Source organism: Miniopterus schreibersii, assembly GCF_964146895.1.
Source record: "Miniopterus schreibersii genome assembly, chromosome: 7".
Classification (NCBI taxonomy): Eukaryota; Metazoa; Chordata; class Mammalia; order Chiroptera; family Miniopteridae; genus Miniopterus; species Miniopterus schreibersii.
This window is the reverse complement of record NC_138108.1, coordinates 32445162-32461884: the sequence shown is the minus strand read 5'-3', so window position 1 is coordinate 32461884 and position 16723 is coordinate 32445162. Positions and strand designations below refer to the sequence as shown.

Below are 16723 nucleotides of genomic sequence, written 5' to 3'. Positions count from 1 at the left end.
GAACCCTTCCTGTTACCTGATCTAAACTAATACATCCCCTAAACAATAAGTATTTGCTGAACGACAGAATGAATTTCTTCGTAGATCTGGGGTTCAGGCAAGTTTTTTATCTCATCCCATGATATTTAAAAAAAAAGAATAAAAATGTAAGAAGAAAAAAATAAAGACAACCCCCTGGTGTTTGAGTTGAAATAAGTTGCTGGTTTGCTGGGTGTATCCTGCTTTTGTTTAGCACAGATGTGCAGCCAGAAATGTGGTGTTTGTGAAACCCTCTGAAGTGGGCAGAGATGTAGTTCCACTGTTAATGCTGTAGAGCTCTGGCCACACACGCAAGCAGAGTTCATGCTCCATGTGGGGACGAGAAGAGATAGAGGTGACTTTCTGTCATTGTATGTATTTATTTGGATCCTTTGTTCCTTGCACGCTGTAAGCTGTGGTAAATGTTTCTCGCTATTTAGCATAATGCTTACAGAATTTTTGGACTAAAGCAATGAGGAATTTTGATCCAAAGGATGAGTTGTCTCTCTGGGTCAAAGCCTGGGATGTTTTGATATAGTCTCCAATTGGAACATAAAAAAATTTATTTCGTACTTGGGAGAAATGATACCAGATTTAAGTCAACACTTTTTAATTCTCCATCTGCTCCTGTGAGCTATGTTGTAAAATTATTTGTGTAGCTTAAATTGTAGCTTTCATAGATTTAAAGCAAAGATTATGCAATGCAAAGTATTTAGTGGAGGCATGTCTATTTGAAAGTAAGGTGAAACATATCAGATTTTAAAAGTCTATTTAAGTTGCAAAATCTCTATGGAGGGACTCCATTTTATACTGCAGTGCTCCTAGTATTGTGCTTTTTAAATAGATGCTCAATATATCTTGTTGATTTAAATTTATTTTATAATGTATTTTATTCTAAAAAATTACTTTAAAAGACTCCTTTCTTTTCCGTTTTTCAATACAAAACTACCCAACGTAATATAATGAGGAAAGGAGGCAAAGCCTTGTACATTTCCCTCTTTATGGGAATCCCTTTCTTTCTGTCTAGGAAGGAATTTGCATACTTTGTCATTTATTTGGAATTTTCCACTAAGAGAGCAAATTCATAACATTTTAAAATAGAATTTATGGAATGACTTGTGGGTATATTGGAGACTTCAAAGAAGGTAATAGAGATACAGTCATTGATTTTAAGAAGTATGTCACTGATTGCTGTAAAGAATTATGTTTATAAATTAGATTATTGAGCATCGCAGTGAACATGAGTGAAAACCAACTTAACTCATAACTTTAACATTTTCATAGAATCGAAATATAGAGATATACATTAAGTAGGCATGAGTTGTTTTAATTGATCAAATATCTTAAGTATGTTTTACAGATAAAAGAAATGATTGTTTCTATTAGCAGATTAAAACCAAGAGAAAATTAAAACAAGTTCACATTTTTAAAAAAGTAGTAAGCAATAAAAACAGCACTTCAGCTACCACCAATTCTATGTACACTGGATTACATTTGAACAAACACTAAATTACAGAATAGATATTTTATGAACAAGTGCACTGGAAAATAACTTCAGAAAATAAAAAATGACAGATTAGAATATTCAAAAAATTACAATGTGAGTTTCACAAGCACTTGCAGAAAAATAGCAGGTCTACATTGTAAAAGTTAGAAATTCCCAAAATTATTTTTTAGATACCAAAGAAGTTTACTTTTAAAAATATCAATTTTAATTTTACTTTATGAGTAAGAAACAAAGGAAATCTTAATTAGAAATTCAGCTTTCTAATTAAGAGAATTCTAATATTTAAAAATAGTATCCCCAAAAAATATGGGTACAAAATTAACACTGATTAATTGAAGACTGTACAATAGATAAATCCTGGACATAAAAGAAATCTGATCTAAAGTTAATAAAATCACAATAAAAAATACTTGAAAATTGTAGTATAATTTTAATATAATGCTAGCTTATAATTTGACATTTTTTACTGTCATTTATGGTTGAGACTGGACAGTTTGTCTAAAAGAATGCTGAAATATGCAGTGTCAACAAAGGGTTCGAATCTGTCTTGGAATAATAAATAGCTAAAAGTGAGTTAATTTAAAGGAATTTGTATAATTTAGGCAGTAGATTGTCTAGAACAGCCCATGTTCCTTTTTCTGACAACTTGCTGTGAAATCCACAAATTTGAACTAACTTAATAAAAGTTTTACATGTATATGGGTAAACTATAAATGTATTGGTCAGACCATTTAACATGTTAATTCTTACAATTTTGATAATTATCCTGGAAAATTTCAAATGACTTCTGAACTTACCATCTATTGATGGTTTAAGAAACAACCCATGATGACTAAGTCACTAGTGTAATCCACTGAAAGCAACTGACACACTGTAAGCACACATACACATAGTGATGTCTCCTCCCAAAATGGACTTTTGCTAATTGATGGTATTTTGTTTGTCATAAATCAGGAAAAAGTAACATTAGGAAACTGAATCCCCATTTAACTGTCACTTTAATTCATTAGCAAGGCTTTCTTCCATCTTAATTCAATTATTCCTTAAACATTCTGACAACAATTCTTCCTCAATGCTATATTAAAATCTTTCACTGATTTCTATCATCATATATCGTAGCTCTATTAAAAGAGTATTATACTCTATTTGATATATATTGCATTCCTATAGTTTTTAAATAACTTGAAACATTTCAAAAGACATACGCCTTCATATAGTATAAGTCAGGAAATTAATATTTTAATGTGGTAAAAACCATAAGAGTAGCGAACTGGCATTTATTACAGTAGGAGTTGCTTAAATTTTCTGAATTAGAATGCAAGTTCATCGTCAAAATAAAAAGAGAAATATGTCAAACATACCGATTAAGTATGAAACACCAAAGTTAATATGTTCAATAAAACAATGGTCTTGAGTTTGTTTTTAATAAATATTTTACATCTTTTATAGATATTTCTGTTAGTTCTCAAACTTCTGATGCTGGCATCTGGTTGTCTTTAATATCTTTACCAAATATAAAATTCCAGACTCTATTTTATTATAAAATCAGCCCAGACACAGTATCAGATATTAGGATGCATACATTGTTACATTATGTATTTGTTTTTAAAAATCTTACCCAGATTGCATGTATCTGATTTGAGGCTATAAAATAGAATAACAGAGTATTTACAAGCTCATCTTTCACAACAATTTTTTTTACAAACTCCAAAGGAAATAAGAAACTCTTCATTGATATTCTTTATGTAAAATACTTGCTAATTTGTCTACACAGTAGAATGGAAGGGGCAACGTTTTTATTTACAGATACGGGGAAACTGATTCTCTCCCACTTATGTGGTAAGATAAGAAAGTAGCTGATAAAGTGTATTGTAGTATCAAGCAAGATGTGTCCCTAATGATACCAAAGTAGGATTCCATGTCATACATACTGTTTATGTCATAAAAACGGATATGACACAGGGTATGTGTGATGTGTCAGCAAATGAGTACCCAACAAGAATTCTGCTCAGATGCCTTTCTTGGGAAGGAGAGGGTAAGCCAACAGGAATAATCATCCCTTTATCTGGTCCATTTGAAAGGGTAAATACAAAAAGAGCTAGAATGCTCTCTGAGCAAAAAAAAAAAAAAATCAACTTCACCTATGAATATGTGATAAAGTTTTTAAATAAACAAATGAAAAGTTAATTTTGCATCCATTCCTATAGGCTTTAACTAGGTCTCTTTAGGCAACAAGAGTAGACTTATGCTGAATGTGTATATGAACTTTTACAGTCTCATTCATTTTTTAATGCATGCAGTGTGCTAGAACTGGTTGATTCCAACCACAAGAATTGATTGCGGTCACCTTTTTTTAATTCCACATTCAGTGGTGTCAAACTCGTAGCTTGAAATCAGCCATGGTAGGACTATTTACACCATAGAAACTGGCACACATTACAAATCAGAGCACCTCCCCCCCATAAAGCTAGTTGTTAAACATTGATCAACAAACTACTGAATTCATGTGAGGGACTCTTTGTGGCAATCAAGAAATTCACTTAATATTGAATTCTTCTGCTTATAAAATCATGGATCAACGTCCTCAAGTTAAGAGTGGAACAATATAGTCAAACAATGTTGCCTCTATTATAAAATATAATCACTCAACTTTTCTGGTTTTAAAACAACATTTTCAATATCATGGGTGCTTTTTCCATTTAAGTGTTCACTTGGATAGTCATTACTGTAACCTGTACCATCACTGACGGAGGACACTGTGTAAGATGCACTACGAAGAGCATCTGAGTGGGAAAAGCCGTTTCCAAACTGAGTTCTATATTGCTTCCAGTTTCTTCTTAGAATTGCTTGAACCTATCAATCAAAAAGAAACAGAAAGGACAAGAGCAATCCATTATTTAAAATGAAGATATTGTATAATAAAATAAGTTATATAGAAAGACTTTTTTTTTTTTAAAAAAAGGCATTGATATTAATTAGTGAATAATATTGCTTTTTAAACTTACTTTAAAAAATAAATTGAGTGAACCATCTTTATATTAGGAAATCCATTGCAATTACTTTGTAATTTTTTTTTTTTTTTTAGTATATCTTTATTGATTTCAGAGAGAGGAAAGGAGAGGGAGAGAGAGAGAGATAGAAACATCAATGATGAGAGAGTCATTGATCGAGCCCGTAACCCGGGCATGTGCTCTGACCGGGAATCGAACCCCAATTGCTTGGATCCCAGGTCAACGTTCAACCGCTGAGCCACGCCCGGCCAGGCTGTAATTTTAGATTCCATTAATATTTTCCTTTCCATGCCTTGTTTTTAAAGCTTTAATAATTAATATGAATGTATTGTAAAACAAATAGTTCATTCAAATGCACTTACAAACTTTTGTGTGCAACTTTGAATTTTATATCAATATCTTTATAAATAGAATGTGATGATAAGAGTATTAAAGAAGAGGGACAAGAGATAAAAGAAAAAGAGGTAGGGGTACAGGGGATATAAATCATCATCATCATCATCATCATGAGCAGCAGCAATAATAACCTTTTATTGAACAATTATCATATGCCAGGTATTGTGCTACATTCTAGGGGGCAAAAAAGATCAGGGTTTTTGTCCTCATGGAGCTTACTACCCAGAGGGAACAAAGTCTTGAACAAATAATTGCAAATGAGATGAGTATTAAGAAAAACTAGATAGGTAATAATATGGTGGCTTTGGTTTTAATTGAGCAGAAGACAATAGGGTGATTTTCTTTGTATTGAGTCAGTGGGTGCAAATGAGAATATTCAATTACACCTCCCACTCCATAACCTGGGCATTTCCAGGTGTCTGATGAGTGAGGAGACTGGCTTGGGGGCCATCTGTGTCTTGGTCAGGAGTCTGTAGCCACATTCCTGTAACTTGATCCGTGTCTTTCCAAAGCATGTATAGCTTTAAATTGTCTTCCTCAAGCTCTCTATTGCTCTTTGACCCTTTAATTACTTCCTCAAAGAGAATGTGAGCATCTAAAGGCAAATTTCTATAAATTTATGTACTATAAACATGCTCGTGCAATAATTAACTTTCTACTAATTATATAGAATTCCTCATTTTTTTACTCAATATTAATTTAAAATGGGGCTGGTTTATTTGTCTTTTCATTTTCTTGTTTAATAGATTAAAAAAACTTAATTCTCCTAATTACAATCTGTAGCCAATAGATATTCCCAGGTTGTCTGCAGCACTGTGGGAATCTTCAAAGTCTTGCTAGAGTCTCCTATACTCTATCACAATCTTATTTCATATTTTAGCATGTAAAAAACCAGAAGAAACAAATATAAAGTTAATGAATTTCTTTATTCAGAATTTAAATTGAGTTAGAATTTCCTGGTAGCCTTTCTCTATTCTGTAATTCACAAATTATATGAGAAATGCAAAAAATTGGTTTTAAAAGTTTTATTATTATGAAATTAGAACTTCAGGATTTTCAAGCTTATTTCTTTAGGTATGCTAACTATATCTGAAGGAAATAATTTGGAGTCATATAAATTTTTTAAAATAAAAGTTTTCATAGGACAATAAATATATTTATCTTGTAAATAATTATGTTTTGTTTCCCTTATGGTTTAGTAATGTATTTCTAAATTCTCCAAATAACATAGTTAATTAATTAAAAAATAGTATCTGCATATGTAATATCTTTAAGAACATAAGCAAATGAGAATGGCTTTAGAGTGTGACTTTTAAATAAACATTCAGAGGTTTAAAACAAAAATGACTTTTGGCCAATTATCTAGATATTTCTGATGGGAATTGCTTTTGATCCTGATTTTCATGCTAATTCATTACCCCTCACTGTTACTAAATGATGGACTGACTGAAGACATACACCATATAGTTTCTGGATGAAAGGAAGTAGAGTGCAACTGTGTACAAAATATTCTACATAAATGTTACGAAGAAACTGGCAGGAAGTAATATCTTAGCTGTGAATGTAGTACTTATAGTCTTAAAACGGAAAGCTTAAACTCTAAAAGCCAAAGTGGCTTTTAAAATATCTGACAGATTGCTCATTAACTGCTTTGATTAAGATCATCAACTCATTTCTTTCTTTTACCTAAATCATCAAAAAACGAACAAACAAACAAACAAAGTCCATGGAAAACCTGTTTCCCGAACTGTGGGGACTTATTTACTAAAGTTAAAAATGAGCTGAATGCCCAGTCGGCCTGGATTGGCTGTTGAGCATCGACCTAGGATCCAGGAGATCGCGGTTCGATTCCCAGTCAGGGCACATGCCGGGGTTGCTTGCAGGAGGCGGCAGACCGGTGACTCTCTCTCATCATTGATGTTTCTCTCTCTCTCTCCCTCTCCCTTCTTCTCTCTCTGAAACCAATAAAAATTTTTTTTTTTTTAAAAAGCCAAATTAAAACCTGTAGGCCTTGTAGACATCTGTTTGTGTATATTACTCTCTATAAAGATGTTATGCTTTCCATTTGCTTCCTTTAATGCAATATCACACCCATTCAAAAGAACATTAAGGTGGCCACTTTTAATAAACTTAAAAAAAATATATTTTTATTGACTGCAGAGAGAGGAAGGGAGAAGGATAGAGAGAGATAGAAACATCAATGATGAGGGAGTCGTTGACTGGCTGCCTCCTGGGGATGGAGCCCGCAACCCGGGCATGTGCCCTGACCGGGAATCGAACCACCATCTCCTGGATCTTAGGTCGGTCCTCAACCGCTGAGCCACACCAACCGGGCTTAGGAAACTTTTAATGAGAAAAATTTAATAGGGAAAGATAAGGAAAATTGCCATTGGAAGGGAAGATGGCCTGATGTTATTAAAGACATTAAAATTCTCATTGCTTGACATGAGAGTTATATAAATAGTAAGGCCAACTATTTAGAATATAACATTACAACTTTGCATACCCATTAGCACCTGATAAGGAACCAACTCTATACTCCTTACCCTAAATCAATTAAAAATATATTTAATAGAGCTTCATATAAAATTCTATCTAGTTCTCATTACAGAATTGGGTCCTGTTCTGTTGACTTTATAAGAAAGAACTACACTCAAGTGTTGCTAAATGTGTCCTTTAGACTGCGTAGGGTACTTCTGATGACTAGAGTTCCTAGTTTATGCAAACAGTGCACATTTTTGTCTGAGTGCACGAGAGATGAGATGAATGTGGCCTGAGTACTTGTCAAGCCACAGTTATTTAACTAGTGAGAAATGCAAATAGAAAATTTTGCCTAAAAAATAAAATAAATAAAATGTGAGAGTAAAACAAAAACAGATATTAAGCTAAAGCCAACTATTTGACCTAATGTGGAAAAAAAGGAAACTAACCCTTAGAAAATGATTTTAAGAAGTACATGACATAGTTGGAATCACACAAGATGAATTTGGAAGCTGCATTTTCATGTTATGAGAGTGGGAAAAACTAAAAGAGAGACAATAAAGGCGGGATTATAGTATTTCTTAAGATGAGAATGAATCATACGCAAAGAGGGCTTATATCTTAAGAGACAAAGAAAAAGGGACAGATATTGCAGATGTGAAGAACTGAAAGATTTGGCAACAACCTGGCTCAAAGATTTTGTATTATTGTAATTTTTCATTGCCAAAATTTTCTCAATTTTAGGACATGGCAGAAGATCAAGGTTGAGTCTTACTTACACAGAGAGAGTGCAACAAGTGTGTTAGACATTAGTTTAGATATTCCTTGGGCAGTTTTTCTAAATTAAAACTCTAATATGATTAATATTCCCATTTTTTCATGTATTTTTGAAAATGAGCTACTGGACAAATCTAATAAACCTATCATGTATTGGGTATCTTCCCAGGGTGAACCATGGTGCTAAAAACTTTATATTCCTAGCTTATATTAACCCATCTGAGATTGTGTGAGGAATTTGCTTTTATTTTTCTTTAATAAAAGTAGGCACTAAAACTTTGGTTGGTTCAGAGTATTGCCCAAGGCATCACACACACAACACAGTGGAATCTTTGGAGTTTAAACACATTACCACATCAATGCTTTTATTCTACACTGCTTCCTACCACAAAATATTTTATTATTGATTATGTTTTGTACATTTTCAATTTACCCTTCATAAAAATCATGTGTTTCTGCCAATGTAAAGATATATTTTCATATTTCATATATGTTCTTTGCATGTTGTCTGTATCTTCCTCATCTATATTTAATTATAAAATCTTATGTAAGCAGTAAACAGAATTGTCTAATTCAGTTTATACAATATTAAGTTTATAGTGGTATATAACAATTGTTATTTGAATTTTATTATAAAGAATGATTTATCTATTCTTCATAATTGCATTTTCTATCTATACTTCTCATTGACTTTAGAAAAACAGTCACTCTTGTCCTATGAAGAGCAGAAGAATCATGGAAGTACCACTTAGGTATTAAATATAGTGTACTGTTTGACACTTCTACATCCCATTATAAATAAATAACTATATAAAATAAATACCTATATTTAAAAATTAAACTTGAAGTTTTATGCTAAAGAGAAAGACGTAAAATATTACTTAAGCAAAAGAAAGCAACATTTAGTAGTTTTTAATATGTACATGATTTCCAATGTTGATTTGTTTGATAGGAATGTTTCTTATAAAGTTATGCTAACTGGCTCCATGTGTTTTCCATCTGAAACTCCATGATAAGCTTCATAGTTACCAAGTGTCCCCGTCTCACTCAGTTGCTGTCTGGATTTCTAAACTTTGTTGAATTTTGCCAAAATCCTCCAACAGGTTAAAGGTTGTCAAGCAGATTAAAAACATATAGAGCTAAATCAATATAACTCAAATTACTGAGCTATAACACTATTCGTATGCATAAGAAATATAGTACTACCAGTTTCCAAATTTCCTGAAACTTTTCAATTAAAAAATACTTGGATAAGAATCTTGAGATATTCAAGACTACATTGCTGCATTTCGAATTACAACATGATAGTTTCTTGAATTTTCTAATCTACTGCATCTCCCTATATATCTGAGAGTTTAATTTTAAAAATGCGTTTGTATCTACAGTAAAACTGTTTCCAAATACCACATTGTAGGCCAGGCAAAAAAACACACAAAAGAAAACAGCGGAAGGGGGAAAGTAAAAATGAGCTAATATTTTTTCATATTAGAGGTTATGCATGTCCTGTGAGGTTAGGGATTGCCTAGCACTGCACATAGGTCAAAGCCCAGACTTAACCGGACTAGTTTAAAAGGTAGGTCAAAACACTAGATCAATAAGTCACTTACGGAATATTTCAAAGTGAGGCTGAATTTGCCCTAGCCTTGAACTCCAAAATGACCCAAGCTTTTGGGAAGGAGAGTTACAACCGTGAAAAGAGATTCTATGGTTCTCCTTCCTGATAGAAACAAAATTCAAAGCAGCTGTTCCTAGGGAATTCATAATGCTGACTTTTTTTTTTTAAAGAAAAAAGATGTTGCCAATCTAAAACTACGTTGCCAATAAAACATAACATCCATCACCATACCTCTCCGTTAAAGAAGCAGAAAATTGTAGAGACCAAAAGACCCTGCAAAAGAAAAAGAGAATAATCTGATTCCAAACAGAAATGATACAGTACGTTATTTTTAACCAACTGACTGCATATGTCGCCCAAACTAAAACCAAAGCCACAGGTAAGTTGGCCACGAAGCTCCGTACCTGGTAGTGCATCAGGATGTGCATGATGTAGTCGTACACCTCCTCCGCCACCCGGCCCTCGGGCCGCCAGGGGAGCAGCACGAACTCGATGCCCAGCAGCGGCACCAGGATCAGCGTGGCCCGCACCGCCTTCATGTACAGGTAGGATTCCGCCTGGTGGGTCACTTTGAGCTTCGTGATGAGGACGCGCACAATATTTAAGAGGAAGAAGAGATTCACCTAGGGGAAAATGAAATGGCGTGTGCCAGTTATTTCACATTTACTACTCAAGAAGCACTCGTGTAGAATCTTTAATATTATAAATCTTAGAATATTTTCAGTAGATAAGACTATGATATAATTTGTATTTCTAGAATTGGGATTTATGAATTTACAGCAGTTTTAATGGACTTCGGTTTTAAAAAAGATTATGGTGGAATTATGGTGGAGCACACTGTTGAGGGATAGCTGAGTGTTTTTCTCAGCTCATTTTCTTATGCATTTTTTTTTTTCTATATTGTTTTGGTCCAAAACCTAAAGCTTTTTAAATATTCTCAGCTCAAACAATGGAAATATTTTTTAAAACAAATTCTAATTTATAATCATCTCCTCTGTATCAGTGTCCATATTAGGTACTTTCCGAATATATATTATACCATAATAACCATTTTCCTCTTTTTGGCTTATCCTTTCTGTATTTTGTTTTTGTTTGTTTGTTTGTTTTTTGTAATAAGAGTCCCCACATCTCCTCCAAGATAGTACTGTAATCCTCTATATCCTTAGAGTGGACTGAATCACTCATTGGATATTCAACCTACCTCATCCTAGAGATAAAAAAAAATTGGCATCCACAGGCTTTCTGTTACGTTAATTACTTTCTGTAATTGCATACTTATTGTGTGTTAACAACTTTCCCCAAGAGCAAACGTTCTTTTTGAAAGGGAGACATTAAACTTCAAAAATATAGTGTGAATAACTAAGTTACGCAGAAAATGTAGAGTACTGCTGAAATACCCCCTGGCCCCGAATATTACTTTCTCTCTTTCCTATCTTGAGCCAAGTCAGTATCTTTTACTTTTGTCTATTTTCTCTATGCCGGCTCCTTATACCTTCCACAGGATTATGGCCATTACCTCCAGAAGAGCCCCTTGGGGCTCTTAGGCTCTTATGCTATTCTTTCGTCCTTTTTTCTCACCCTGACTTTAGCATCTCTGCTTTTTTTTATAATCCAAAAATTTTCAATTACATACCAATATGTAATTTATATCCATATCCTTTAATAAATTAAAAAAATAATGATAGGATCTCATTTAATGTAGAAAACAATGAACAAATAACAGACATTTGCTGATTTAAGACGTGTGTTATGAAAATAACTGGGCATAAAAATATTCCACTACTATTTTTAGATAATTCAGTGGAACATATGCTTCAAAAAATACAGCTCACTCTAATCCTGATGGAAACACATCCATGAAAAGTAACACGGTTATAGACATAGGAATGTCTCGGCTAAAGACAAAAGCAGAATAAGCCATTTCAACAGCTGTAAGAATGACCTGACAAATCAGCATATCAGCTGTTATTCCACCCATACTACTACATTCCCTTCCTAAGCATTCGTTGCTGTTTGAAAAGTTTTGATTAAACAGACAGTACTACCATCCATAGAAAAAAAGATAGTGCCCTGTTACCTGCTTATACATTTAGAATATTGTATAATCGTCATATGCAAAATCATAAATTATAAAATCAGTGGAAATGTTGCAAGTTAGATGCCCATCATAAGAAAACTTCTAAATACAAAGTGGCTCTCCAGAATGGCAATTCTGGTTTAAAGTGTGCAACTAGAAACTAGAAAGTCATCCTACTTTAGTTTCTACCAATACTTCCATTTATTTTAAATAAAAACTAGAATAAGAATTTTAAATTTCAGATCAACTATACCTGAATCGCATCTGCGTTAGAGCAAAACTACTTAAGAAGAAAAGAATCCTGTTTTACGCCATCACTGACAAAGTTCACATATCTGGCAGGCACAACCGGATGTTTTCATGTCACACATGCCACCCTAGGGCCATGACGAGAAGCAGGGTGAATCAGCCGGTAGCAGGATTCCTAGAAGTCGCTGCTGACTGCAACAGCCAGCAATCACTTCACTATGCCCTGACGTGACCCAAGTATCTCTCACTCAACCCAACTTAAATGTATCTTCTTGAACTTCCCCTTAGCAGGATCTCAGAAATGCTGTAGCCACTCAAATATCACCCTGCTCAGGAGCAAATGTGACAGAGGAAGTCTGAGTGGAAAGAAACTGATTGGGGTTGAAAGCTTATTTATAAAAAAAACACAACCTCAGAGACACAGACAAGGGCATGGTCATTCCCAGAGGGAAATGGGGGTGGGGAGGGAGGAAAAGATAAAGGGGGGGATAAATGGTGATAAAAAGAGACATGACGGGGTGGCAAACACACGATACAGTATAGAGATGATGTGTTATAGACTTGTACACCTGAAACCTATATAATTTTATTAACCAATGTAGCCCAATAAATTCAATTTAAAAAGTTGTATAAAAACATGTGACCATATAAACAATTGTTAGAGCCACTCCCTAGACCTTGGGATTGACCAGGACCCGTCAGGGGCCCTGGAGCTTAAATAGAAACAGAACAGTTTATCCTGGTAGAAAAAATAAGCTGCTAATCTTTTTGTAGGCCAAGAAGATGAAAAAAGTTTTATGCAAACAATGTGAATTTTCTCTTCATTTTTACTGAGCAACTCGGGCTACATTCCTATGAGATACTTTATCCTAGTGGCACCATCTACTCTTCCTTCTCAAAGCTGATGTAGACAGGCTTTTCCAAGGATTGTGTTATTTGCTGTTACATTTTTCATTCTCTAGGTGCTTTTACTTCTTCCCGAACCTCTCTGATTTAGGCAGTGAATCACATGCACTCTGCACTGTCAGATCTCTTATAATAAAATTTTGCCCTGTATTTGCTCTGTAAGCACCTGGGTGGCCCAAACAACATATCTTAATTTTTTTGCACTCTCCTCAGAACAGAATTATGGTATCATGTAGAAATTACCAGTCAAGAAACGTTTTAAAGAATTTTTTGAAGGTTTATTATATTCTAGGCACTGTGTTAATCACTTAATAGGGCATATCTCATTTAATCCTTATAATGTCCTGTGAGGTATTTATTCTTATTACTCCATAACCACAGATGAGAAAACAAAGTCCCAGAAAGGTCAAAAACAAAACAAAACAGAACCAGCCCAGGGATCCACACCAGCAGTGGTAAAGCTAGGTTTCAATGCTAGCTCCTGTGAGTGAAAAAATACACGGCTAGGCTGTCTCAGGGTGTAGCTTAAACACAGTGTATCACACATGTCCCTAGTATGTGCAGGGAGGGAGAAAAGAATAAAACTTCTGCCTCTGAAATTTTCACTAGAGTCTCCATTAAGGTAAATTACCATTTCTATGAGACATAATAAATTCCATGTGTTGAGTTTTTGAACTGGCTGTCTTGTGTGGCTAGGCTCAAACCAGACATTTGACGACTGCTACATGCTTTATAGGTGCCAGACAATCACTTTTTATGTATTAACATTTAATTTCTTGTAAAAAAATTAAAAATCGCTATTATTACATTCTCTATTTTACAAATGACAAATGAAGGACTTGAGGCACATAGTGATTAGTTTAAAGGCCTAAGGGCACACAGAAGGTAAGAGCCGAAGAATTTAACCCTAGGCAATCAGCCTCCAGAATTCACCGCCTTAGTTATGACCCACTTTTTGAGAATGGCTTAACAATGATTTATTCTGGGATGGCTTGAACTGTGTTCACACATAACCATATACTAAATTGCAGCTAGCAAATATAGTAAAATAATAGAAAAACATTTGTCTAAAAAAAAAAAAAGAATGAAAACAAGGGTTAGGAAACTGGATTTTGGCTGGGAAACATAGCACCTTTGTCTATACATAATTAAATCAACTGTAATTACAGACGGTAATTACATTCTGTTCTTTAATGTATTATGAGAGAAAGCATATTAATTTGGATTTATTTCCCCATTGAAGCAATGTAATAAAAGCATTAAATGTGACTTCTGTTTCTTTTCAACCACACTTAAAAATGTGCAGTGCGCTTGTATTAAGTGATGATCATTATAACAGTAAAACAATTACTTTTAAGCAACGCTCTCTTTTTTCAAATGGAAGCCATTTCTTTATTGGGATATTACTCTCATTACCGACATAGCTGTGGAGCTTTTCTTGTTGGCTGTCCCCACTTACTGGATCCACACCCTGACCTTCTCTGTTCTGCTCTGTGCCCCAGGGAGCTCGGAGGCTCCTCGGGGAACTGTGTCATCACCCAGCTTCTTACCCTCTGACATTTGCTCCGTTTGGCCAAGGGGAGGAACCAGGGGATCGGAGCATGGGAAGAGAGAGAAGTTGAGTGTTTCTTTCTCTTTCCCTTTCCCCGCCAGGCTGTGGTTTTGGCAGCGTCTGTGCTCCTCTACCCCCAGGCCAGCGCTCCTGTTGGGCGACTCCTCCCCGAACTTGCTCAAATCCAGTAACTGCTCTGGCCCCTCTGCCGGTCTTGCTGTGATAACAACTTCCCATTGTTTGTCCCCAGTGCCTCACCGTCCCTTATGAATTAGTTCCTTTACCCTTCCTGCCAACAGCTAATATAATATAACACCTTCATCAAACGCTCTCCAATTAAACACTGAGAACACGTTGTCTGAGTCCTCTGGGAACCTGAAGGATACCACAGACCAGATGACTCAGGCAATGAAATTGAAATACGAACGCTAATGAAAAAAATGTGAATTTTAATGACGTACCAGTAAAGCAGCACAGATTGGGCCGTGGATGATGTAGAGGAGATGGGTATCGGAACTGATCCAGCAGCTAGGGGGCAAGACAGAGGAAGTATGTTCAAGATTTTGTTTTACTTAGTTCCAATGGAAATCAGAAAGAGATATTATCTTACTTGTCATTGTAATATAAGCTTCTGGCTATGGCATGTATACAAGCAGGAATCAGTGGAAATCCTGCAAATATCAAAGAAAAAAACCAAATAAGCATCTCTACAGATGGAGCTCCTAAGGCGTGTCATGAAATGTGAAATTCAGAGGTACTCTAGGAGCAAAAGTAACTTGTCACTTATGTCTATTGAGTAAATATAGTCAAGCAGTAAATATGGTAAAATATTAGCTATTTATATTTTCAGTTTTGTGTGTGCATCTTTTTTCTAATACATGCCATTTTGAATCAGTGGACCCCAGAGCCTAAATCCATAAATACGCTGCTGTCTAAGGCCCAAGGCTTAAAAGAAGTCCAGCATTCATATATTTTCTGTAAGGTGGAATTGGCCAAATTTGGTAGATGATCACATGTGGGAAAAAAGTGGGACTGACTGACCATACAAAGAAAAGAGAAAGAAAAAAACAGATGTTTTATGTATCAGAAATTTTGCATGTTTGAGCATTCTAAGTCAGATCTTTGGAAGAAATGTTTTATGAAGGTAACCCGAATGTACCAAAGACTGTGTGTGCGCACACATCGCTGTATATATCTGTGTCTATTGTCTGACTAGGTAGGTAGGTAGGTGGAGAGAGAGAGAGGTGGTAGAGAGGTAGATAGATAAAGTGCAATTTCAGTTATGTTTCTGGAAACTAGTCCTATTGAATTTATGTTTAGCGTTTTGTATTTTGCATTAGTTTTCTTATTTTTTAGGTGCTAGAGGTGCACGCTTGTTGCTTTGTGAGTAATACCGTGTCAGGAGATGATGTGGAGAAAACAGACGTTTTGCATGCTCTTATTCTATATCTGGTCCCTTATACTCTTAGATAAAATGACAATGCTTTCTTTTTAAACAAATATTTTCAAAATGGAAAATCAAAGCTGGCTAAGTCCAGTGTTCTCATTTTGCACATGGGGAAAAAGGAGACTCGGAGGACTTGATCTTAATTCATTATTCTAATTCTATTGTTTTAGTCACTGCATATTTAGCCAAGATACACACTGGAATATTACATAGAAAAAAAAAAAAAGCAGTGTATTAGTAATTGACCTGTGGCTACTAAAAACAATGAATCAGTGGTATTTTATTTCAATATATAAATTTACAGCAGTAAGCAAAGGTTAATCACCTAAACATTATTTAAAATGACTAATAATAAGTATGTTTTTATTACAGAGGAACTCTGCATCCTTTAAAAGATTTCTTAATAAGGTGAATCAATAGATATGTGCGACAGGACTTACCCCAGCCAAGTAAATAATACCACATTAAGTGTTGCTTCTCTGCAAACACGGCCACCACGATGAGGGTGTGTAAGTAAACACCCTCACAAAGCATCCAAAAGTAGTTACAGCCCATCAGGTAAAGGTGAATGAACTGGGACACTTTACAACCAATCTGTGCGAAAAAAAGAAAGCAGGCAATATTTAATTGTTTATGCATTCAGATACAAAGTCTAGTTTAGGTCGGTTGTATAGAAACATAGAGTTT

At 34.7% G+C, this 16723-nt stretch overlaps 1 protein-coding gene across 5 annotated transcripts in view; it reads right to left on the bottom strand.

Moving 5' to 3' along the window:
* Nucleotides 1-1329: 1329 nt before the first annotated feature.
* CALCRL (calcitonin receptor like receptor) overlaps nt 1330-16723 on the bottom strand; it is an 88572-nt gene continuing 73178 nt past the window's right edge. For all 5 annotated transcript variants that reach the window (XM_081142108.1, XM_081142109.1, XM_081142110.1 and 2 more), the window contains 6 exons: nt 16477-16630; nt 15200-15260; nt 15051-15117; nt 10210-10428; nt 10037-10078; nt 1330-4378 (listed from right to left, as the gene is read on the bottom strand). In XM_081142108.1, the coding sequence (XP_080998234.1) occupies nt 4154-4378; nt 10037-10078; nt 10210-10428; nt 15051-15117; nt 15200-15260; nt 16477-16630 (768 nt within the window). In that variant the 3' untranslated portion in view covers nt 1330-4153. The remainder of the gene's footprint in view (nt 4379-10036; nt 10079-10209; nt 10429-15050; nt 15118-15199; nt 15261-16476; nt 16631-16723) is intronic.